General features: G+C 46.3%; 1 protein-coding gene across 2 annotated transcripts in view; it reads left to right on the top strand.

The window, feature by feature from the left end:
• ntn2 (netrin 2) overlaps positions 1 to 26907 on the top strand; it is a 62309-nt gene extending 35402 nt beyond the window's left edge. For both annotated transcript variants that reach the window (XM_035748096.2, XM_035748090.2), the window contains exons 3-7: positions 3206 to 3394; positions 12498 to 12647; positions 21857 to 21913; positions 26048 to 26125; positions 26375 to 26907. In XM_035748096.2, the coding sequence (XP_035603989.1) occupies positions 3206 to 3394; positions 12498 to 12647; positions 21857 to 21913; positions 26048 to 26125; positions 26375 to 26766 (866 nt within the window). In that variant the 3' untranslated portion in view covers positions 26767 to 26907. The remainder of the gene's footprint in view (positions 1 to 3205; positions 3395 to 12497; positions 12648 to 21856; positions 21914 to 26047; positions 26126 to 26374) is intronic.
• The last annotated feature ends 268 nt before the right edge of the window (positions 26908 to 27175 follow it).

The following is a 27175-nucleotide window of genomic DNA, read 5'->3' as shown; positions in this document are numbered from 1 at the left end:
CTGAAGAAAATGTGGCTTGTCACCCGAAAACCCTCACTAACTTATACAGGTGCACAATTGAGAGCATCTTGTCGGGCTGTATCACCACCTGGTACGGTAACTGCACCGCCCACATCCGCAGGGCACGCCAGAGGGTGGTGCGGTGTGTACAATGCATCATCCAGGGGCAAACTGCCTGCCCTCCAGGACACCTACAACACCCGATGTCACAGGAAGGCCAAAAAGATCATCAAGGACAACAACCACCCGAGCCACTGTCTGTTCACCCTGCTTCCATCTAGAAGTCGAGGTCAGTATAGGTGCATCAAAGCTGGGACAGAGAGATTGAACAGCTTCTATCTCAAGGCTATCAGATTGTTAAACAGCCATCACTAACACAGAGAGGCGGCTGCCTACCTGCAGACTTGATATCACTGGCCACTTTAATAAATTGAACACTAGTCACTTTAATAATGTTTACATATCTTGCATTACTCATTTCATATGTATATACTGTATCCTTCACTATATGTTCTTTACTATCTCTTGCATCTCAGCCGCTCTGTTACTGCTCATCCATATATTTTATACTTATATATTCTCATCCCATTCCTTTACTAGATTGTGTGTATTAGGTTTTGTTGTGGAATTGTTAGATATTACCTGTTAGATACTGTTGCACTGTCAGATCTAGAAGCATAAGCGTTTCGCTACACTCGCAATAACATCTGCCAGCCATGTGTATGTGACCAGTACAATTTAATTTGAAATTCCAGTTATTATTGATATGGCCTTACATTTTTCATTCAAGTATCTCATGGTCCCATCAAAGGTAATTTTGTTATCAAATGAAAAGCTTTCCTTAAAAAAATGAATGCTTGACGCGGTGGCAGTCCCTGTGCTGGATGTTGTTACAACACTGACCTTAGAGAAGTCAGTCACAGTCAGTCTCTCTCTCTCACACACTGTGACTGGCAACACTTCATGGCTCCATGCTTTTATTCAGTGCAGACTGTTGTGGTCTACGCCTTAAGAAACAGTCATTGATATAGAACCCTGTTTTGACTCACTGCAGTCAATACACTCACATCTGATTACATCTGATTACATTTATTTTGTCCCCCCCCAGAGAAGTGTCCTCTGCTGATACTTTTTGAGATCCAAGTTCTTTGTTGTTGTTTGCTTCTCGCAAACCGTTTCCGTGGATCACTTTGAACTGGCACCAAACGCTCTGGCAATGTTCTTTGAACACTTGGCCAAGTGTTAGAGGAATCTGAGTTCAGGTTTGAATTGAACCTGACTGGTTAAGGTTAAGGATTTGGACCAGGTCTCTCCCATCTCAGGGGCAGATCTCCCACACCCTACCTGGCTTGTGAACACAATTGCACCCTTTGAAGTAGTGCACTACTGTATATAGGGAATAAGGTGGCATTTCAAACACAGCCCTGGAGATCAAAGAGTGTTCATATCCAAATGACTGGCAGAGAGCATCTTGGTTCCTCTCAATGTTTCTTCCTAACAGCCCTGCAACGCTATAGCCATCGGGCGTCCGGCATTGCTGTCAGCCATTGAGGAAATGCTTCCTTTGAAATCAATGAAAGTTGCTTCACTGCCCATATTGCACTCTCATTGCGTCACGTACAATGGCAGCGTCCAAGCTCAAGAATCGCAGTTTCAATTCCTGATGGCCCTAATTCGGTTTAATTCTGTCATTCTACCCCCCCCCCAAAAAAAAAACTATTTTACGCTGCTCCTACTCTCTGTTTATCATATATGCATAGTCACTTTAACTATACATTCATGTACATACTACCTCAATTAGCCCGATCAACCAGTGCTCCCGCACATTGGCTACCTGGCTATCTGCATCGTGTCCCGCCACCCACCACCCGCCAACCCCTCTTTTACCCTACTGCTACTCTCTGTTTATCATATATACATAGTCACTTTAACCATATCTACATACTACCTCAATCAGCCCGACTAACCGGTGCCTGTATATATCCTCACTACTGTTATAGCCTCGCTACTGTATATATCCTCACTACTGTTATTTTTCATTGTCTTTTTACTGTTGTTTTTATTTCTTTACTTGCCTATTGTTCACCTAATACATTTATTTATTATTATATTATTTTTTTACTTAGAAATTGCCCTGTTGGTTAGACCCTGTACGTAAGCATTTCACTATAAGGTCTACCTACACTTGTTGTATTCAGAGCACCTTGACAAATACAATTTGATTTTAACCCCTCCGAAAGACACACATACATACACAGGTTCTGGAGAGGTGTGGGGGGCTGCCACACTGGGCGCCCGTGGCGCTGTTTTTGTGGGGGGTTAAGTGCCTTGCCCGAGGGCACAGCAGGCAACAGCATCTAGGATTTGATACCAGCAACCCTCTGGTTGCCAGCTCAATTCCCACCAGATGTTCTAGTCGTACCCAGGATTTGAACTGGCAACCCTCCGGTTGCTGGCTCGCCTCTCTAACCACTAGGCTACCTGCCGCCCGATACATGAAATACATGTGACTAAATGTAAATATATATTGTGATTGATTGGCATACAGACAGTTTCAACAGTGATAAATCCTTGTGGTGCTATAAGACACATGGCTTGAGACTTTACAGTACATGGGCCTTTCCTACTCCTCTATCGGACTACAGAGGTCTTAGACTAGATGGGAGAGGTTAGTTCTGCTCATCAGGGATTCATGATATTAAAAGGGTCTGTTAATAACTAGCGAGCCAAGAGCGGGTCCAGTCATTAATTATGGAAGGAGGAAAATGAGCTCTGAAAATATATGCCTCATGATTGATGACTTCTGTAACAGCCACGAAGCACACACCCACTACTCTGATTGAATCATAATGGTATTGACGCTAAGCTACATCCTACACTGTATACTGGTAAAGTACACTGTAGGACTTACAGTAAATGCTTCATCTATTGCTCATATATCTGAATGAGTGTTTTCAAAATGTGCTTTGGAAATTATTTTGATGTATAAAGTATACCCACAATATACCTATAGTGTTGTGCCTTGTTTTCAAACTGTGGCGATGCCAATTTAACAAAGGTTTTTCAACTTTTCCTCTTTCAAAGTGCCTCGAACGTGTTTTGATTATGAAGAAGTGCACCTATTCTCACTGAACGCTCAAGACGTCTAACCTTTCTTTCTTTCCCTCCCTCTCTTTTCCCCTCCCCTGATCCCTCCCTCTCGTAGCGTGCAACTGCAACCTACACGCCCGGCGCTGCCGCTTCAACATGGAGCTGTACAAGTTGTCGGGGAGGAAGAGCGGAGGCGTGTGTATGAACTGTCGCCACAACACGGCCGGACGCCACTGCCACTACTGCAAGGAGGGCTTCTACCGGGATATGGCCAGGCCCATCACACACCGCCGTGCCTGCAAAGGTATGGAGAATAGGTTTTATACTATAGGTGTATATTTCACAATAGTGTTTGTGGTGTCAATAGTCCTTGTCAATTCAGTCGATTCAGTAGATTCATTAAAAGATATATAGATGTATTAAAAATGGCTATTTATTTTCAATAAGTGCAATACAGTGGGGGCAAAAAAGTATTTAGTCAGCCACCAATTGTGCCAAGTTCTCCCACTTAAAAAGATTACATTTACATTACATTTAAGTCATTTAGCAGACGCTCTTATCCAGAGCGACTTACAAATTGGTGCATTCACCTTATGACATCCAGTAGAACAGTCACTTTACAATAGTGCATCTAAATCTTAAAGGGGGGGTGGGGTGAGAAGGATTACTTATCCTATCCTAGGTATTCCTTAAAGAGGTGGGGTTTCAGGTGTCTCGGGAAGGTGGTGATTGACTCCGCTGTGCTGGCGTCGTGAGGGAGTTTGTTCCACCATTGGGGGGCCAGAGCAGCGAACAGTTTTGACTGGGCTGAGCGGGAACTGTACTTCCTCAGTGGTAGGGAGGCGAGCAGGCCAGAGGTGGATGAACGCAGTGCCCTTGTTTGGGTGTAGGGCCTGATCAGAGCCTGGAGGTACTGAGGTGCCGTTCCCCTCACAGCTCCGTAGGCAAGCACCATGGTCTTGTAGCGGATGCGAGCTTCAACTGGAAGATGAACGAGGCCTGTAATTTTCATCATAGGTATACTTCAACTATGACAGACAAAATGAGGGGAAAAAAATCCAGAAAATCACATTGTAGGATTTTTAATGAATTTATTTGCAAATTATGGTGGAAAATAAATATTTGGTCAATAACAAAAGTTTATCTCAATACTTTGTTATATACCCTTTGTTGGCAATGACAGAGGTCAAACGTTTTCTGTAAGCCTTCACAAGGTTTTCACACACTGTTGCTGGTATTTTGGCCCATTCCTCCATGCATATCTCCTCTAGAGCAGTGATGTTTTGGGGCTGTTGCTGGGCAACAGGGACTTTCAACTCCCCCCAAAGATTTTCGATGGGGTTGAGATCTGGAGACTGGCTAGGCAACTCCAGGACCTTGAAATGCTTCTTACGAAGCCACTCCTTCGTTGCCCGGGTGGTGTGTTTGGGATCAGTGTCATGCTGAAAGACCCAGCCACGTTTCATCTTCAATGCCCTTGCTGATGATAGGCTTTGCTACTTTGGTCCCAGCTCTCTGCAGGTCATTCACTAGGTCCCCCGTGTGGTTCTGGGATTTTTGCTCACCGTTCTTGTGATCATTTTGACCCCACGGGGTGAGATCTTGCGTGGAGCCCCAGATCAAGGGAGATTATCAGTGACAGTTGATTTCTTCAAACCAAGCTGCTTACCTATTGCAGATTCAGTCTTCCCAGCCTGGTGCAGGTCTACAATTTTGTTTCTGGTGTCCTTTGACAGCTCTTTGGTCTTTGCCATAGTGGAGTTTGGAGTGTGACTGTTTGAGGTTGTGGACAAGTGTCTTTTATACTGATAACAAGTTCAAACAGGTGCCATTAATACAGGTAACGAGTGGAGGACAGAGGAGCCTCTTAAAGAAGAAGTTACAGGTCTGTGAGAGCCAGAAATCTTGCTTGTTTGTAGGTGACCAAATACTTATTTTCCACCATAATTTGCAAATAAATTTGTGAAAAATCCTACAATGTGATTTTCTGGATTTTGTTTTTCATTTTGTCTGCCATAGTTGAAATGTACCTATGATGAACATTACAGGCCTCTCTCATCTTTTTAAGTGAGAGAACTTGCACAATTGGTGGCTGACTAAATACTTGTGTATCAAATACAAGTATTTGATACACTGCCGATTTTGCAGGTTTTCCTACTTACAAAGCATGTAGAGGTCTGTAATTTTTATCATAGGTACACTTCAACTGTGAGAGACAGAATCTAAAACAAAAATCCAGAAAATCACATTGTATGATTTTTAAGTAATTAATTTGCATTTTATTGCATGACATAAGTATTTGATACATCAGAAAAGCATAACTTAATATTTGGTACAGAAACCATTGTTTGCAATTACAGAGATCATACGTTTCCTGTAGTTCTTGACCAGGTTTGCACACACAACTGCAGGGATTTTGGCCCACTCCTCCATACAGACCTTCTCCAGATCCTTCAGGTTTCGGGGCTGTCGCTGGGCAATACAGACTTTCAGCTCCCTCCAAAGATTTTCTATTGGGTTCAGATCTGGAGACTGGCTAGGCCACTCCAGGACCTTGAGATGCTTCTTACGGAGCCACTCCTTAGTTGCCCTGGCTGTGTGTTTCAGGTCGTTGTCATGCTGGAAGACCGAGCCACGACCCATCTTCAATGCTCTTTACTGAGGGAAGGAGGTTGTTGGCCAAGATCTCGCGATACATGGCCCCATCCATCCTCCCCTCAGTACGGTGCAGTCATCCTGTCGCCTTTGCAGAAAAGCATCCCCAAAAAATGATGTTTCCACCTCCATGCTTCACGGTTGGGATGGTGTTCTTGGGGTTGTACTCATCCTTCTTTGACCAGGTCCTGCCATGTAGTTCTGGGCTGATCCCTCACCTTCCTCATGATCATTGATGCCCCACGAGGTAAGATCTTGCATGGAGCCCCAGACCGAGGGTGATTGACCGTCATCTTGAACTTCATCCATTTTCTAATAATTGCGCCAACAGTTGTTGCTTTCTCACCAAGCTGCTTGCCTATTGTCCTGTAGCCCATCCCAGCCGTGTGCAGGTCTACAATTTTATCCCTGATGTCCTTACACGGCTGTCTGGTCTTGGCCATTGTGGAGAGGTTGGGTCTGTTTGATTGAGTGTGTGGACAGGTGTCTTTTATACAGGTAACGAGTTCAAACAGGTGCAGTTAATACAGGTAATGAGGAGGGCTTCTTAAAGAAAAACTAACAGGTCTGTGAGAGCCGGAATTCTTACTGGTTGGTAGGTGATCAAATACTTACATATGTCATGTGTTAAAATGCAAATTAATTACTTAAAAATCATATAATGTGATTTTCTGGATTTTTGTTTTAGGTTCCGTCTCTCACAGTTGAAGTGTACCTATGATAAAAATTACAGACCTCTACATGCTTTGTAAGTAGGAAAGACTGCAAAATCGGCAGTGTGTCAAATACTTGTTCTCCCCACTGTATAACCCTATAGCATTGACTGAAATGGTAACACTGTTCTAAGAATTAGGCTGGCATCCTCACTTCCAAACTGATACCATGCCTCTGTAAGTAAATCATTTGTCACAGAAGCTTTTTCTTGCAAAAATCCACAGAAAAAATATTCCTCTGGACCACAAGCCACATTAAATTAGTATATGAGTTATTTCTCGTGGAAAAAGTGGTGTTTGAATTGTGGAATGTTTTGAATTTGCAGTGTATATTTTTCTGGCTTACGCCAAGAGCTTTTTCTTATTGGAGAACAACCCAATTTTCCTGCGCTTGTTGCTCGGGGAAATATGCAAATCAATAGCAGAGGGAGACTGCATTCTTTCTCAGTTCTGTAGGTTAGTGTGAGATGTTAAGGGATCGCTTATAGAGAGCTCAAAACAACATGGATGATGAGAACTGCCAACACTCATAGCTGTGAAGAGCTTTTGTTGGAGATTTCATGGTGAGAATCTCCCGTATTTGACCCCTGGTCAGTTTTCCATTCCGGGGCTAACCCAAGCAGCTTTTAAATCAAAAGGAGTCAAGTACGGGACAGCACGTTACTATTGTCCATGTTAAATCATTTTTTATCACACTGTACTACAGTTAAACAGTACCCATTCTATTATTCCACTCACAGAGCAATTGACCATGGTACAACATACAATGTGACACAGTAATTGACTTTAGCAGAAGTCTTTTGCCCTTAACAAATTACAAGTAACACACGTATAGATAAGACTCCCACAGATGTGTTGATATTGGCAGCAGCTGTATGGAAATGTATGTCCCCGGTGCTATTGCAAGACCCATCATACACACATACACACACACTCAACCTGTGCCTGCGCGTGCGACAGTGCTTGGGCCCTGGAGGCTGTGCAATCTGTTTTTATCAAAGCGGAGCAGTTCGGGGTCAGACCCGCGCGGCGGTAAAAACTTTATCGCCTTCCTCTCGGATAGCAAGATGTGACGGAAATGAACGTTCCCGTGGAAACGGCCCTCAACCTGGGCGGCTGGCACCATGATTGATCAGAGCAATCCTAACCCCTTTTAGAACCTGTCTCTTTCCCTTTTTCTCCTCCTCTCTCACTTTCTCTCCCTCTCTGTCCGAGGAGAATGCTCTCTTCTCATCTCTTCTCTTCTTCTCTCTAATCCTCCAATTCGTTCGACCTTTTTTTTCTGCCGCAGTGTTTTATATATCTTTCCTCTTGTGACAGGGCCAGGAGAAGGATCAAGGGTCAAAAATGGTCGGTGTCACGTTTGAAATGGAGTAATGGCAATAAAATACAGGTGTTTTTTGAATGGGACTAAGGAATGGGCGGTTAGGTCTGGAGGGTTGGCGGGGGGGGGGGAATGTCTGCTTCCAATCATACCTCCTCTGTGGACGAGTGTCCATGTCGGACCTGCTGTGTGTGTGCTCCAGTGTGTGTGGGTGTGTGTATGCGTGCATGTGTGCGTGTCCAACACACAGTCTATAAGGATTGCCAGTTTAATGGACAGGCCAGACTCTGATGGATGGGTCAAGTGGCAGCGTCACTCCCATCTGTTCTCAGTTACACCCTTGTGCTTAGGTAACACACACACACACAAACACACACAGGTCCCAACCCCCATCCACCCCAAGTGCCCTCGGCCTTCTGCCCCAGCCCCGAGTGCCTCTCTGTGGGGTGTCCCAAGCTCCTGCAGGCCTGGGCAGCGGCCGCTGCCACTCTCCATCCACGGATTTACGCTGCTACGTGCATAAAAACAGCCGGCAAATGAAAGAAACATGCCATAACCAGCTCGGGTGTAAACAGCGCCTACGAGCTCTTCAATGTCAGAGCTTTATGTGTCAACAAACATGTCCTAGTCTTGGCATCTATATCGACTATAATTAATGTCAAAGAAAGGAATTTACATTTAGGCCGTAGAATATGTCAGCAGTCCTTGCCAACAAAAAGCCTCAAATATACTTTATACTGAAAATATCAAGATTTGTCCTCCAAGTAGCTTCTGAAGTGGACCATATGCAAATAATTTCTTATAGAATAACTTCGTAGAAACAAGGGAATTAGGAAATCCAAGATAAATCATTCCAAAACCGAAACGCTCATGCCAGTATTGACCAGATGTCTACAGAGCAAACCGCCCAATTAGAAAAGGTGAAATACTTGGACCCCTTTTGAAAGTACCGTTTACTCAGTTACTCACACGCACTCACATGGTTTGTTAAAACACACATACACACACACACATACTGTTTGCACCCATGCACACACACACACACACACACACACACACACACACACACACACACACACACACACACACACACACACACACACACACACACACACACACACACACACACACACACACACACACACACACACACACACACACACACACACTGAGCGCCATTGATCTATTCAGAGTTCAAGAGTGAGCAAACGCCTGCTGTCCAAAGACTACAAGTCCCAAGGCGATGTCTGTCTGTCACACCTTCAGTCACACAGGCTTAAATAGTCATCAACATCTGAGGACATTTTTACAGCTTTTTAACTGGCCCAAGCCCCTCCGCGTAAAACTTCAGAAAGACGGTGTGAGGATGGAGGAGAGTGGCTGGGGGAGGGGACGGGGGTGCCCCTCCCCGAACACCATCCTGGCACTCATCTGTTGTTATTCTGAGTTTAACAGACTTTGAACACAATAAATAACAGTAGATTTACAGAGTACTTTAATCCCATTTTAAAGCAGTTACATGGATTGAATGAACATATATTTGCATTATAACAACATATTTGACATTTAATGAGGTATTATGTTCAACTCATAAACATGCAGATAAATATGTTTTGATTGTACCAATATAAGATGTCCATATTCTAACATCTCCTTCATTTGTTTCTGTGTTAGTAACACAACGTTTGGTACCAGTTGCCTTTGTTATTAGACAATCAGCGAAACAATGGATTGGTTCAGAAATGATTGTCTGCTGCCGTCCCACAAGTCGAGGCATGCAGGTATCATCCAGACTGGCACAGACTTTACCAGACAGATCAAATGACGGGAAGTTTACACTTCTGTCCCCACCATTTAGTACAGCAAACCAGTTTGTACATGATTTGCATTTTTTCTTTTTATAAACTACCAGATTATTCTAGTCTCTCTGTTTGGAGTGTAGAGCATTGCTTTCTATATCGCTATTGTGCATAGAGTAGTGCTGTGTTATGAAATCAGAGACGTTTGTGTTGTTCTACAACCTATGTCTCTGGACTCCCAACTGTGGGTTTTTAGTGGACTCATCAGCTGTGTTTTATTAACACGTACCGTATAAAGGGGCGCCAATCCCAGGAATGCCAGAAATTCCAAATGGAGCCGCGGCCCCGTCCGTGCTGCACCTGGGCACAGGAACAAGAGCAGGAGAGAAGGACATTTTGGCAGGAGAGAAGTCACATGGTAGACATGGAGCAAAACAGGAACTAAGTCGTACCGGAAGACCGGACACACATTTGACTTTCAACCTCCCTGTGCGCCAACCCACTCAATATAAACGTATATTACTAATATATTACCAACACTGCCAACCAACGGCCAATCAAAGCCTTCTGTGAGTTTGAAGCTGGCTCAGGTGGTGGGGATTTTACATGCAACGCGAGCCATCAGATTTACGAAGCGAGCGCAAGCCACAAACAGGCGTACACACTTTGACACCCCAGCCGGACACCCGGACGGAACAGCCACATGTGCATCTGAAGATCAAAGCACTAACCCTCCACCCCCCACTCCTAATTCTCATGGTCCAGACTCCCTCCACCTCACCATACCCCTCCCAAATCAACAGGTGGTAGAGTCCTTACTCCTCAGTTGTGATGGCAAAGTGATCAGCACAAATAAACATGTTCACACACACTGAGGGAACAACACAGCAAGGCCCTGAAGAAAACTCCTCATGTTAGCAGCTGACATTCCTTGGCAAGCCCTATCAGAGACTGTTGGGTTACTGGGTTTTCCCCAAAGGCTCGTTTCGCCCTTTCTTGTTGTTTTTATAAAAGTAGGAGGACAATTACCAGCTATCACATTACACTTAAGTAATGCAGTTTGCTTTTGCAATTTTGCAACTTGGCGAGCTTGTTTTCTACCTAATTAAGCCCAAAGTAGAGGGAAAGAGCAGTCTTCCCCCGTCGGCAGTTTTTTGGGGGGCCAGTTGTTTTTGGCCAAAAGCAATTATTTATGCCAGAATAGATCGACAAGATAAAATGCAAAATATTAGCATTGAATCGAGGGGGCAGAGTTTTTTTTTTTTGTGAGTTTTTCCAAAAGCATTACTTTTGTATTGCCTGGACAGAGGAGCTGCAGTTCCAAGCCAAGTCAAAGTGTTCAATCGCACCCTTTAAAGTAAAATGTTATGGGGATATTAAAGTTGTGTTTTTATGTGTCAAGATAGTCTCAGATTGATCAGTGTAACGTGTAATAGTGATACTTGATAGCTTGTGGATGGAGAGGTTTATCTTCTACGTTTGTGTGTGTGTCTATGTGCGGCTTCCCAAGGAAGACATGTCTGTTTTCCTTGTTGAGCCGGGTTGAACCAAGGTGAGGTGAGGGAGATTTAGTCTTGTTTATGCTGATGAGCACACCAGAGGCAAAGTTTGGAACATGTTAGCCCTCTCTCTCTCTCTCTCCCCCTTTCACCGTTCTTCCCCTCTGCATGTCTTTCTCTCCTTTTCCTCTTCCTCTTCCTCTTCCTCTTCCTCTTCCTCTTCCTCTGCTTCTCCTCTCCTCTCCTCTCCTCTCCTCTCCTCTCCTCTCCTCTCCTCTCCTCTCCTCTCCTCTCCTGTCTGTCACCTTGTAAAGAGCTCTTGTAAGAGAGGAGCTGACCAACAGGCCGGGTCTTGTATCCCAGCAGCTCTTTAAACAGAAGAAGACCCGTATTGCTCAAGGTGCGTTCGGACGGACGGCGCATACCATAACAGCACATAAAAGGCCGGGGGGACGGGGACTCACTCTGGGTGGCGTGTTGTCGTTGGTACGCAGCGGGCGCCAGGCAGATTTTGGGGAATTGATGAAAGGGCAGAGTGGGTGTCACACACAAACAGACACCAGCGTAGCACCTCAGAGAACGGACAAATGGAGGCTTTTCTTCCCTATCAACACACACACACATATGCACACACACACATCTTTGCCAGGCAGTGTCAGGTCCGTAAACCTGGAGGCGACAGTAGCAGGGTAGCCCAATTGAGCAGAAGGAATCCCAGACCTGGAGTGTGAATGATAGAGTAAATAGACTAAAGGAACACTCAGTCCTGTTGCATCTGGAATACAGTTGGATACTTCAATGGCAGTTGATGATTAACTAGGATGTGTTGTGCTACAGAGCCTATTCATAAGAGGGTTCAAAATGCCATCTGATTTGAGTCGAGTCACAAATAAACCTTGAAAGTGACATTGAATATGTGTGACGAACCGTAGGCGACTTAAATGTTTCTCAATTGGCCACATCTAACCATCTCCTCTCTCTCTCTCTCTCTTTCTGTCTGTCTCGCTTTCTCTCGCTCTCTCTCTATCTTTCTCTGGAACTCTCTCTCTCTCTTTCTCTATGTCTCCCGCACACTCTCTCTCGCACTCTCTGTCTGTCTGTCTGTCTGTCTGTCTGTCTGTCTGTCTGTCTGTCTGTCTGTCTGTCTGTCTGTCTGTCTGTCTGTCCCTCGCTCTCACTCCCGCTCTCTCTGTCGCTCTCTCTGTCTCTCTCTCTGTCTCTCTCTCTATCGCTCTCTCTGTCTCTCTCTCTGTCTCTCTCTCTATCGCTCTCTCTGTCTCTCTCTCTGTCTTTGTCTGTCTTTGTCTGTTTCTCTCTCTCTGTCCCTCGCCCTCTCTCTCACTCTGTTTCGCTCTGTCTCTCTCTGTCCCTCTCCCTCTCTCACCTCCTCCCCCTCTCCCTCCCTCCCTCTCTCCAGCCTGTGACTGCCACCCGGTGGGTGCGGCAGGTAAGACGTGTAACCAGACGACAGGCCAGTGCCCCTGTAAGGACGGCGTGACGGGCATCACATGCAACCGCTGTGCAAAGGGCTACCAACAGAGCCGCTCACCTGTGGCCCCCTGCATCAGTAAGTAGATCACAGATACACACACACAGGGCCGCTCAACCGACCCTTGCATTAGTGAGAATATCACACACACACACACACACACACACACACACACACACACACACACACACACACACACACACACACACACACACACACACACACACACACACACACACACACACACACACACACACACACACACACACACACACACACACATTGACATGCATTTAACAGAAGCACATATTTACTTGTCACCAGGGGAAGGCAGTGTACTGTTTTTGCTATCAGTAGCCACATCGAGCCTGTGGGAATCGAGCCTGCACACACACATACATATGCACATACATACACACACACACACGCACGCGCACGCGCACGCACACACACACACACTGTGTGTTGCTGTGGTCCTGGCCAGTAATCTATCCACCAGCGCTGACGTCTGTGGGTGCACCAGAGCGTGACCAAGGCAAGGCCTCCTTTGTGCTGAAGGCCCCAGTGGTGACACACACACACACACACACACACACACACACACACACACACACACACACACACACACACACACACACACACACACACACACACACTCAACCTCCCTGTCCACCTCAACTCCGGGCTCTGTTTGTATCTGTGTTGTCATTCCCACTCCAAGGACAAGGGGTTGGTTTCATTCAAGGGGTTGGTTTCCATCAGGGTTTTACCAGAATGCCCACGCCAGTCTCTGCCACCACGTCAACTAAAGGCTTTACACTAAACCAACCACACAGGGAAACCATAACATACCCATGTAACATACTGGAATACCATTACCATGTAACATACTGGAATACCATTACCATGTAACATACTGGATACCATTACCATGTTACATAATGGAATACCATTACCATGTAACATACTGGATACCATTACCATGTAACATACTGGAATACCATTACCATGTAACATACTGGATACCATTACCATGTTACATAATAGAATACCATTACCATGTAATATACTGGAATACCATTACCATGTTACATAATGGAATACCATTACCATGTAACATACTAGAAATCCTTTACCATGTTACATAATGGAATACCATTACCATGTAACATACTGGAAAACCATTACCATGTTACATAATAGAATACCATTACCATGTAACATACTGGATACCATTACCATGTTACATAATGGAATACCATTACCATGTAACATACTGGATACCATTACCATGTAACATACTGGAATACCATTACCATGCAACATACTGGAATACCATTACCATGTAACATACTGGATACCATTACCATGTTACATAATGGAATACCATTACCATGTAACATACTGGAATACCATTACCATGTAACATACTGGATACCATTACCGTGTAACATACTGGAATACCATTACCATGTAACATACTGGAATACCATTACCATGTAACATACTGGAATACCATTACCATGTAACATACTGGAATACCATTACCATGTAACATACTGGAATACCATTGCCATGTTACATAATGGAATACCATTACCATGTAATATACTGGAATACCATTACCATGTTACATAATGGAATACCATTACCATGTAACATACTAGAAATCCATTACCATGTTACATAATGGAATACCATTACCATGTAACATACTGGAAAACCATTACCATGTTACATAATAGAATACCATTACCATGTAACATACTGGAATACCATTACCATGTAACATACTGGAATACCATTACTATGTAACATACTGGATACCATTACCATGTTACATAATGGAATACCATTACCATGTAACATACTGGATACCATTACCATGTAACATACTGGAATACCATTACCATGCAACATACTGGAATACCATTACTACATTTACATTACATTTAAGTCATTTAGCAGACGCTCTTATCCAGAGCGACTTACAAATTGGTGCATACACCTTATGACAACCAGTGGAACAGCCACTTGCATCTAAATCTTGTTGGGGGAGAAGGGGGGTGAGAAGGATTACTTACCCTTACTTACCCTATCCTAGGTATTCCTTGAAGAGGTGGGGTTTCAGGTGTCTCCGGAAGGTGGTGATTGACTCCGCTGTCCTGGCGTCGTGAGGGAGTTTGTTCCACCATTGGGGGCCAGAGCAGCGAACAGTTTTGACTGGGCTGAGCGGGAACTGTACTTCCTCAGTGGTAGGGAGGCGAGCAGGCCAGAGGTGGATGAACGCAGTGCCCTTGTTTGGGTGTAGGGCCTGATCAGAGCCTGGAGGTACTGAGGTGCCGTTCCCCTCACAGCTCCGTGGCGAGCACCATGGTCTTGTAGCGGATGCGAGCTTCAACTGGAAGCCAGTGGAGAGAGCGGAGGAGCGGGGTGACGTGAGAGAACTTGGGAAGGTTGAACACCAGACGGGCTGCGGCGTTCTGGATGAGTTGTAGGGGTTTAATGGCACAGGCAGGGAGCCCAGCCAACAGCGAGTTGCAGTAATCAAGACGGGAGATGACAAGTGCCTGGATTAGGACCTGCGCCGCTTCCTGTGTGAGGCAGGGTCGTACTCTGCGGATGTTGTAGAGCATGAACCTACAGGAACGGGACACCGCCTTGATGTTAGTTGAGAACGTCAGGGTGTTGTCCAGGATCACGCCAAGGTTCTTAGCGCTCTGGGAGGAGGACACAATGGAGTTGTCAACCGTGATGGCGAGATCATGGAACGGGCAGTCCTTCCCCGGGAGGAAGAGGAGCTCCGTCTTGCTGAGGTTCAGCTTGAGGTGGTGATCCGTCATCCACACTGATATGTCTGCCAGACATGCAGAGATGCGATTCGCCACCTGGTCATCAGAAGGGGGAAAGGAGAAGATTAATTGTGTGTCGTCTGCATAGCAATGATAGGAGAGACCATGTGAGGTTATGACAGAGCCAAGTGACTTGGTGTATAGCGAGAATAAGAGAGGGCCTAGAACAGAGCCCTGGGGGACACCAGTGGTGAGCGCGTGGTGAGGAGACAGATTCTCGCCACGCCACCTGGTAGGAGCGACCTGTCAGGTAGGACGCAATCAAGCGTGGGCCGCGCCGGAGATGCCCAACTCGGAGAGGGTGGAGAGGAGGATCTGATGGTTCACAGTATCGAAGGCAGCCGATAGGTCTAGAAGGATGAGAGCAGAGGAGAGAGAGTTAGCTTTAGCAGTGCGGAGCGCCTCCGTGATACAGAGAAGAGCAGTCTCAGTTGAATGACTAGTCTTGAAACCTGACTGATTTGGATCAAGAAGGTCATTCTGAGAGAGATAGCGGTAGAGCTGGCCAAGGACGGCACGCTCAAGAGTTTTGGAGAGAAAAGAGAGAAGGGATACTGGTCTGTAGTTGTTGACATCGGAGGGATCGAGTGTAGGTTTTTCAGAAGGGGTGCAACTCTCGCTCTCTTGAAGACGGGAGGGACGTAGCCAGCGGTCAGGGATGAGTTGATGAGCGAGGTAAGGTAAGGGAGAAGGTCTCCGGAAATGGTCTGGAGAAGAGAGGAGGGGATAGGGTCAAGCGGGCAGGTTGTTGGGCGGCCGGCCGTCACAAGACGCGAGATTTCATCTGGAGAGAGAGGGGAGAAAGAGGTCAGAGCATAGGGTAGGGCAGTGTGAGCAGAACCAGCGGTGTCGTTTGACTTAGCAAACGAGGATCGGATGTCATCGACCTTCTTTTCAAAATGGTTGACGAAGTCATCTGCAGAGAGGGAGGAGGGGGGGGGAGGATTCAGGAGGGAGGAGAAGGTGGCAAAGAGCTTCCTAGGGTTAGAGGCAGATGCTTGGAATTTAGAATGGTAGAAAGTGGCTTTAGCAGCAGAGACAGAGGAGGAAAATGTAGAGAGGAGGGAGTGAAAGGATGCCAGGTCCGCAGGGAGGCGAGTTTTCCTCCATTTCCGCTCGGCTGCCCGGAGCCCTGTTCTGTGAGCTCGCAATGAGTCGTCGAGCCACGGAGCGGGAGGGGAGGACCGAGCCGGCCTGGAGGATAGGGGACATAGGGAGTCAAAGGATGCAGTAAGGGAGGAGAGGAGGGTTGAGGAGGCAGAATCAGGAGATAGGTTGGAGAAAGTTTGAGCAGAGGGAAGAGATGATAGGATGGAAGAGGAGAGAGTAGCGGGGGAGAGAGAGCGAAGATTGGGACGGCGCGATACCATCCGAGTAGGGGCAGTGTGGGAAGTGTTGGATGAGAGCGAGAGGGAAAAGGATACAAGGTAGTGGTCGGAGACTTGGAGGGAGTTGCAATGAGGTTAGTGGAAGAACAGCATCTAGTAAAGATGAGGTCAAGCGTATTGCCTGCCTTGTGAGTAGGGGGGAGGGTGAGAGGGTGAGGTCAAAAGAGGAGAGGAGTGGAAAGAAGGAGGCAGAGAGGAATGAGTCAAAGGTAGACGTGGGGAGGTTAAAGTCGCCCAGAACTGTGAGAGGTGAGCCGTCCTCAGGAAAGGAGCTTATCAAGGCATCAAGCTCATTGATGAACTCTCCGAGGGAACCTGGAGGGCGATAAATGATAAGGATGTTAAGCTTGAAAGGGCTGGTAACTGTGACAGCATGGAATTCAAAGGAGGCAATAGACAGATGGGTAAGGGGAGAAAGAGAGAAAGACCACTTGGGAGAGATGAGGATCCCGGTGCCACCACCCCGCTGACCAGAAGCTCTCGGGGTGTGCGAGAACACGTGGGCGGACGAGGAGAGAGCAGTAGGAGTAGCAGTGTTATCTGTGGTGATCCATGTTTCCGTCAGTGCCAAGAAGTCAAGGGACTGGAGGGAGGCATAGGCTGAGATGAACTCTGCCTTGTTGGCCGCAGATTGGCAGTTCCAGAGGCTACCAGAGACCTGGAACTCCACGTGGGTCGTACGCGCTGGGACCACCAGGTTAGGGTGGTCGCGGCCACGCGGTGTGGAGCGTTTGTATGGTCTGTGCAGAGAGGAGAGAACAGGGATAGACAGACACATAGTTGACAGGCTACAGAAAAGGCTACGCTAATGCAAGGAAATTGGAATGACAAGCGGACTACACGTCTCGAATGTTCAGAAAGTTAAGCTTACGTAGCAAGAATCTTATTGACTAAAATGATTAAAATGATACAGTACTGCTAAAGTAGGCTAGCTGGCAGTAGCTGCGTTGTTGACACTACACTAATCAAGTCGTTCCGTTGAGTGTAATAATTCTACAGTGCTGCTATTCGGGGGCTAGCTGGCTAGCTAGCAGTGTTGTTTACGTTACGTTGAGTTAAAGAACGACAATAGCTGGCTAGCTAACCTAGGGAATCGGTCTAGACTACACAATTATCTTTGAAACAAAGACGGCTATGCAGCTAGCCACGATCAAACAAATCAAACCGCTGCACTGCAATGAAACGAAAATGTGAAACCACCTGACCGGGTTGTTGAATTCAAAACAGCAGACGTTGGCTAGCTGTTAGCAGTTAGCTGTTGGCTAGCTAGCAGAGTCTCCTACGTTAAGGACGACAAATAGCTGGCTAGCGAACCTCAGTGAATTAAGATAATCACTCCAAGGCTACACACACTAAACTACACAATTATCTTGGAAACAAAGACAGCTATGTAGCTAGTTAACACTGAACTAATCAAGTCGTACAGTTGAGTGAATAGCACTACAGTGATGCTAATCTGTGTGCGTTAGCTAGCTCCTGGGCGAATAGCAGTGAAGGCTACGTTAGGGCGACGAAATACGATAATTATGCAATTATCTCTGATACAAGGACGGCTATGAAGCTAGCTAAGAAGAATTGCTAAGATTAGACAAATCAACCGTTGTACTATAATGAAATGTAATGAAAAAGTTATAAAAAGTTATACAACCTGCAGAGCGAAGTGCGAATGCGACCGCTCGCTCAACTGAAAAGCAACACTATGTAACATACTGGATACCATTACCATGTTACATAATGGAATACCATTACCATGTAACATACTGGATACCATTACCATGTAACATACTGGAATACCATTACCATGCAACATACTGGAATACCATTACCATGTAACATACTGGATACCATTACCATGTTACATAATGGAATACCATTACCATGTAACATACTGGAATACCATTACCATGTTACATACTGGGGAAAACGTACCATACTGCAGCGGTTCCCAGACTCAGGTCTACCAGTATCGGGGAGCATCCTGAGCCTATTTCTATTTCTATGGACACAAGCACTGTTCATAACACACACTGTTCATAACACACACTGTTCATAACACGCACTGTTCATAACACGCACTGTTCATAACACACACTGTTCATAACACACACTGTTCATAACACACACTGTTCATAACACACACTGTTCATAACACGCACTGTTCATAACACGCACTGTTCATAACAAGCACTGTTCATAACACACACTGTTCATAACAAGCACTGTTCATAACAAGCACTGTTCATAACACGCACTGTTCATAACACACACTGTTCATAACACACACTGTTCATAACACACACTGTTCATAACACACACTGTTCATAACACGCACTGTTCATAACACGCACTGTTCATAACACGCACTGTTCATAACACGCACTGTTCATAACACGCACTGTTCATAACACGCACTGTTCATAACAGAAACTGTTCACACCCCTCTTGTTGGCGCAGATACAATTTAGCAGCTTTAGAGCTTATTTCTTGCAATTCTACACATTTAGTCATGGGGTGTTGGGAACATTTTACAGTTTTAAAGCTCCTTTCTGTGCAATTCTATACATTTTGCCATGTCTAATGTGCATTCATGTGATATTTGACTGACTCAAACATTACAACAGAATGTATGGTCTAAAAAACCTAGCTAACATGGGCTAGTTGATCTGGACATTTCTGACACATTATAGCTCTCTAAGGTATGCAATGACTGGTTTGACAAGAGGAAAACTGTTGATGCATTACCCAATGTCAAAATGACACCTTGTGCATTCTACTATTACACCTTTCAAGAGTAAGTTGAATGCCGGACTGAGTTCCCCCGCTGCCGACTCCTAGCCCCCACAGTTTGGGAACTACTGCATACGAGAGAAACCATGAACCATGTACCAGCTCCAACGAGGGGTTTACAACCACACATGTAACATGGCAGGTACAGCTGCTTCATTCCCGGTCTCATTTCTATAGCCAGGTAACAACATGGTGGAGAGTCATGTTCCCTGGGATGTCACAAGCTAGCTATCCCATTAGTGGGTATACATGAGTTTAAAAGCTAATTATGATAGATAACTCAAGTAGGTACACACTGCAGCACTCGGTTAGCATGAGGTAAGCTAGCCCATCCATGAATCCACCATTGCCTGTGTTCGATTAGAAAGTCTGAGTTTTCAATGCCTTCAGCCGCCATTGTTAAAAAAAATAATGAATTAGACAGTAACCCCAGCAACATTTGCTCACTATTTGGGCAGGTTGTAAAAGAGAATATGTTCTCAGGTAACCTGTCCTGGTAAAACAAAGGTAGGGACAGAAGTTCCTAGCTGGCACCAGTCCCGCAGATGAAGGCAGGTCATGGTGGTCTGGTCTGGGGTAGATTAGTGCCACCCTGAGACCCCAGTACCTGATTACCATTCAGGCTTTAGCACCGTCACATGCCAGTACAGTGTGTGTGTGTTTATGTGTGTGTGTGCGTGCTCTGTGAGTGTGTGTGTGTATGAATTAGATCACTGGTCCACCGCCTGCGGGCAGGAGGAATAGAGGGCAGCTTGCCATCGTGCTGTGCCATGTGGTTTGGCACAACTCTCTCACACACACACCAGGCTTGTGTAACCCTGAACCAACCACACCAAACTATGGTGTACCACGCCAAGCCATGCCGTACCCTACCCCGCTATGCCACGTCGTGCCACATGGTGCCATGTTGTTGGTCTCACATTGGTGTTACAGAGCAGATGGCGGAGGGCAAAAAGGAGAAAACAATAGCGGTCGCGGCCGACAAAACCAATCAGATACTTTCTGAAAGACACCCAGTGAGGAGAAAGAGTGTTTCTTGGCCTCAGTGTGTGTGTCAGCGCGTGTGTATATGCATGCCATCTGAGGTTTCCCCTGTGAGCCAGAGAGCATCTCTTCCCAAAACGCCCTCCATTTGATTGGTACTATCATTCCTCCCCGGTCAAGCCCTTCTGCCCTCTAACACAGTACGACACAAAGACCAGGCGTGCTAACAGCCAATTAGTATGATAACACTGCCCCTCATCTGAATATCCCTTTATCATCTCAATATCCACTCTCAACCCTCCACCTTCAGAGGAGTGGCCCACAGCTTGGCGTGCCTTTCACCAGCTGCTCTCCTTTCCTCTCGGCCTTTACCAAGCAGTCCAAAGCTCAATGCCCTATTTGTTGTTCTTGGTAGGGGTGTCCATAATTTCGAAGCAAGCCAACTGTCACTTGCCTCTCAAAAACGCTCTTTCCAGGAAGCTCCTTGTCTGTTTGTTTGACTCCAACCCGGTCCTCCTCCCTCTAACTCCCCAGTCGAAAGGCAAATCCCTCTGGGTGCACGCTAACGATGCTAAGCCAGCGTCCCAATCATCCTGTTGTTGTTATCATTGAGGCAGTGGATTTGTTGTTAGCATTCGAATTTCATCGCTTTGCATTAGCATTTGTATTAAAAAGGGGGCCTTCGTTGTGGGGGGAATTCTTTAAGAATTTAATTATTTTGGCTTTGGTGGAGACTGGCGAGGGGTTCTGGTTGAGCTAACCAGGCGTATTGAGGGAGTTTGCATCTGTCTGAAGGTGGCTCATCCCATGTCCCTGTTTGAATGCATTGATCTCTTACACCATGGTGGTGCTGTTTTCAGAGGAAGAGAGTTTGGCTCAGACAAAGTATGCTTCTACAGTGTGTGTGTGTGTGTGTGTGTGTGTGTGTGTGTGTGTGTGTGTGTGTGTGTGTGTGTGTGTGTGTGTGTGTGTGTGTGTGTGTGTGTGTGTGTGTGTGTGTGTGTGTGTGTGTGTGTGTGTGTGTGTGTGTGTGTGTGTGTGTGTGTGTGTGCCAATATCAGTATCTTTTACTGTGTTTAGGTTGATGTTTCCACCCTACACCCTTCCTCTCATTCTACCTACGTCAAATAACTGTGATTTAATTCAGGCATACTTTATTGGCTTGACCACAGATGCAAAGAGTAGGCATATGGCCAGCAATTACACCATGTCTACATATAATTTATAAATTGTTTCCATAAAACTCTAGTTAAAACTGTGTGTGTGTGTGTTTCAGAGATCCCAGTGGTGAACCCTACAGCCATGGTCAGCAGCAGCACAGAGGAACCGGCAGGTTAGTCACTCCCCCACCCTACATCCCACACCTGACACCTGTGTAACATTTTTAAAAAACACAACCTTTTTAATATTTCTGTCCTCCATTTCTAAACTGGGTTAATAAATATTAATGAGGGGGTGGGCCTCTCTTTTGATATTCCGTGAAGAAACGACTGCTCTGGATCCAAGTGAGATTTTCCATTGTCTTAAAACCTGCATTCTTGGCACGACGTCTGCTTGCTAGCCTTTAGCGAGTTAGCTTTGCTCCGCTGTGCTTGAAGTCCGACTCCAGCCGAACACAAAGCCAACGGAAAGGCTGCAACAGAAGTGATTAGTTGCAGTTTGCTACCCCGGGGAAACTTCGACGGGGAACTTTCGAGGCGTGAAAAGAGTGTTGGCGACCGTCGTTTTGGGGGAGAACGTTTTCCGCCTCTGACTCCTGGCAGTCCTCACTCCATCCAGGCTCTCTCCAGTCAATTATTCCCCTCCCGTTATTTAACGCCTTCGCCTCCCCGGGGGAATTGTGGCCCGGTGTTGATTTGGAAACGGTGATTCATCACAGGCTTTAACTCAACGCCGTGGCGACCACAGACGTACCTCCCACAACGTCAGGACCCCCTCCTTAGCTTTCACAGTTGATTCGGCTGAGACACGGCCCTCTCTGGAAGGCCCAGGCCAGAAGAGATGTTCTGTAAGGCCTGGGACTTCTCACACTGCAGGGGATGCATGCAAACGAGCCAAAGGGGGGAAAATGAGTTGAGCGGGAGTGCTTGATGTAGAATTTGCTATATATCTAAAGATCTAGGATCAGATCCTATTCCCAATCCTAACCTTAACCATTAGGCGGATGGATTTTTAAAAAATCCTGTATCAGTACTAAGGAGTAACATGTACCTACCGCAGAGGGAGAGTTTGTGGGAGGAAGGGATTTAGACTGGTGACCTTTGATAGCTAGCCAAAGACCGACTGGGTCTCAACTTGAAGGAATTGCAATATGTCTAGCTCGGATGTGAAAGTTGTGGTGTCACCTTATTAGTTTTTCTAGCGGCTCACACTACCATCAACTGCCAGACCACGGCTAACCTAGCCCACTGATAGGTCTAACGGCTCCGCCTTGCCCTCTGATAGGCTAGGTGGAATTTTCCCCACATTGCTTACACCAACTTAGTCTCTGCTTGGGCTTGTAACCCTCACACACACAGTACACTCCTTTGTGTGTTTCTGCATCCCTGGGAAAGGGCTTTTCCACTGTGAAAAACAAATAAGAGCAGTTCTTTATCGTTAATTCATCCCCACACAAGTGTACAACATACAGGATCATTTTCTCTTCCATCTCTCCTTTAACCCACACCCCATATACCAACCAACCTCTCCTCCTCCTTAGGGCACTCAGGTACCCAAAACCTGAAAATGTGTGTGTGTGTGTGCGTGTGTGCGTGCGTGCGTGCGTGCGGGGGGCGGTGGACGCAATTTGTCATTGTCACGGCACTGTGAAAAGGGACGGGGGAACAAGGGTAACCAGAGCCTCCGAGTCGATTGTGTGTGTTTTCAGCCGTGGCTCTTCTGGGTCAATAGGCGATTCATGGGGTCTTTTCCAGGTGAATGCCCATCAGTAAGTGACTCTTCATGGGAAAACACACACCACTGATACCAAGGGCTGCACGGCTTGCCACTGTACCAGGGTACCATGCAGACACACACACACACGCAACACACACACACACACAGACACATATACATACACACAAATACTGTATATACACACACACATACTAATGTACAAATATATAAACATACACACACGTACACTCACACACAAACACATGCATTTATACACACACACACACACAAACACATGTATATGTACACAATGAAAAAACACTTTGGAGCCCAAGATCCTATGGGTAAAAGCTAGGGAGCAGGATTAACTGTCCTTTTCTACTTGACTGTCTGGTTGAACTGCTCTAGCATATCACTCTCTTCACTCCTGTAGATGGACATTCAACAGATTTATTCAGCTCTCCCCATGACTGATTCAGTGTGGCCTACTTCATCAATTCATTCATTGCGCCCTCTCCCTAACCCACACACATTCACACACCCACGCACGTACACCAAATCCTCTCTCTCTCTCTCTCTCTCTCTCTCTCTCTCTCTCTCTCTCTCTCTCTCTCTCTCTCTCTCTCTCTCTCTCTCTCTCTCTCTCTCTCTCTCTCTCTCTCTCTCTCTCTCTCACCACAGAGAAACATGCACAAACACACACGTTAACCCAGGTATGTTTAACTGAGGTTTATTGAAAGCTGCTGTGAGTGAGGGGTAAAGGAACTAGGCAGCTGCTCTGGCCTCTCTCTCCGCTTGTCGCTAATAAAAGCTCCATCACTCTAATATACGGGCCAAGCCTCCCTGACATTTTTACTGGTTCCTCGGCCCCCTCTCTCTCTTTCTCCTCTTCCTGCCCTCGCCTGCTCCGGCTCTCTCCTCTCTCCTCGCAACACGGCTCCCTCCTCGCATGCGACCGACCCTGAAACCGTTTTTTTGGGGGGCCATATTCCTGTGAGCGATCACTTTTATTTTGTTTGTTTTGGAGGAGGAGTCCGCTTCCCTGCACAACTTGTGAATGATTTTACTTTGAAGGAAACTAGAGAGACTGAGACCAGGGAGACGGCATATACCAGGACTCACGTCTTTGTGATTTCACGCTAGTGGCAAACGAAACCCGGTGTCTTCGGGACCTTTGCGCATGTCCCCTTCAAAAGCCAGAGTAAAATTCAATCGGATACCAGGCTCTCTGGCATGTTAACTAGAAAACAAGACTGGTCAGCAACTCTGTTCCTCAGTGACCTTTTAAACCAGCGCTATATTGAAGTATCCAACCCAAAAAGGTTTTCTAAACCCAAAACAAGTACAGTAAAGAAGTGGTTTAATGAACATGTTTGATCCTTTGTCCCATCCTCACAACTCCCACTGCAGTGACATTAAAGCCAATTGACCATTTTAATAGTGAGTGCCCCGTCATAGCTTAGGGAGAAGTTCTACCACAGAAGCTTACATTGGGTTGTTCCACAGCACCACTGGGTGTTACGTTGTGGTTTGGCTGGCCCATATTATTCACTACTTTGTGTCCATTCATGTGTGTTTTCTCATGTCCTATATGGATCTGTAAGGGATCAATTCAACCAAACCTGTATTGCGGTATGTACAGTCGGTTGTTTTACTGCAAATGTTTTTTTCAACCGCTCTAGTTCACACACCTATGACCCAACACCCACCAGTCAAGTCCCAGAGAAAAGCGCATTGACCACAGGGCAGCTTCATCCTCCTCCATACGTACAGCAGTCAGCTGTGTGGTCTCTCTCTGGCCGTAGTCTCGCAGCCATGAGGCTGCTGTGGGCTACTCACAGCCATCCAGCCATGACCACTTCCACCGCGCTCTGTCTTTTCTCAGAGTCCCCCAAAAGCCAGGCAGACATGTCAAATGGAACACTTTTCCCCCTCTGTAATATTCCACCCACCCACGACTCCCCCAGCGGTTATTGCAGGGGCTTACGTGTGATTTGTATAAGGTCGTATATTACTCCAGCAAATCCGACCAAACCTAACATTTCCTCTATCCAGCCGCCTGTCTCAGAGTCCTGGCACTCGTGCTGTGTGTGTGTATATATATGTGTGTGTGCATACCTGTGTGTTTGCATGTAGGTGTGTGCGTGCATGCGTGTGTGTATGCGTGCATGCATGTTTGTGTCTGTTTTGTGTGTGTGTGTGTGTGTGTGTGTGTGTGTGTGTGCGCTATGTGCGTGTGCTACATGCGTTTTTATGTACCTCCTTTGTGTGTGTGTGTAACACAGTGTGTAAACGTCTCAAGTGTGTAATTATTCCTAGAATGTAACCATGTCATCATGTTCACTTTATCATCTCAAATGTGTAGCTGCTGTGTGCGGTTATGTGTGTAATTCTCCTAAGTGTGGATCTGTCCTGTTATGTGTGTAATTGTCCCAAGTGTGTAATTCCCAGCAAGTTGGACTCCAAATGTAAGACTGCCTAGTGTGCAGGTAGCCGGTGTTTTGAAAAAGGGAAAACCCCGCACACATGTAATTGTGGTGCATCAACTACAAATGTATCCGGTGTTTAAAATGGGTTTTTCTTTTTTCAGCGGATTGTGAATCCTATTGCAAACCAGTGAAAGGGAATCTGAAGATCAACATGAAGAAATACTGCAAGAAAGACTATGGTGAGCGATTGAACAACTGAATGCATCCAATTTATTTATCACGCATGAAAAAAGTAGTACCCGTACTAGAACAGTGAATTATAACAGTAAATTGCCAGCCCATCAGTCCGAAACATGATTGTTAGTAGCTATAAGGTATTATATGTTACTGGCTTTTTTTGCTAAATAGTATTTTCAGTTAGTTTACAGTTTTGTTAGGACTGTACCTGCATAAGTTGTAATGGTTGGTTTGTCTGTGTGCCATATCAGCGGTGCAAGTCAACGTGCTGGACATGGAGACGGTGGGCGACTGGGCCAAGTTCTCGGTCAACGTGGTCTCGGTCTACAAGAGCCGCGGCGAGCCACTCAAACGGGGCGACAACGTGCTATGGATCCATATGAAGGACCTGGCCTGCAAGTGTCCCAAAATCCAGATGAGCAAGCGCTTCCTGGTGATGGGCACCAGCGAGACCGGGCCGGGGGGCCCTGGGGCCGGGGGGCCCGGGGCTGGACCAGGGGCTGCTGGGGCTGCTGCAGGAGCAGAGCGCGTAGGGCTCCTGGCCGATAAGAACAGCCTGGTCATCCAGTGGAGAGACGTTTGGACGCGGCGCCTCCGGAAGTTCCAGCGCAAAGAGAAGAAGGGCAAGTGCAGCAAAGCATGATGGGGGAGAGAGCAGCGCATCCTCAGCCAACCCCCCCATGACCCCACCCCTACTCCTACCTCCCCACGACCCCTTCCTAGCTCTCGGCTAGTTCGCAGGATAGAACACGACCCCCCTAACCCCCTAAAAACCCTGACCCCCAAAAAAAAACGGGGTACACTGCACATTACAGACTGCATGTATACTACCTGTTTAAGGACCACTTTGTGTATATTGTATAATTATTTCCTTTTTATTTTCTGTTTTAATCATGGGACTGTGACTGTCTTTTTTCTATTGGTCTGCCTTAAAAAGGGACCATTAAAAAGGGTACGAAGTGTAGACGAGCGGATACCATTCCCTTTCTCGACAACGACAGCGAAAATGTCCACACTCCCCCACACCCCTGCCCTCTCCCATTCCCCCTCCC

The sequence above is a fragment of the Oncorhynchus keta genome, chromosome 3, assembly GCF_023373465.1.
Source record: "Oncorhynchus keta strain PuntledgeMale-10-30-2019 chromosome 3, Oket_V2, whole genome shotgun sequence".
Taxonomy (NCBI): domain Eukaryota; kingdom Metazoa; phylum Chordata; class Actinopteri; order Salmoniformes; family Salmonidae; genus Oncorhynchus; species Oncorhynchus keta.
The sequence above is the reverse complement of the archived record's forward strand: the minus strand, read 5'-3'. Positions and strand labels throughout refer to the sequence as shown.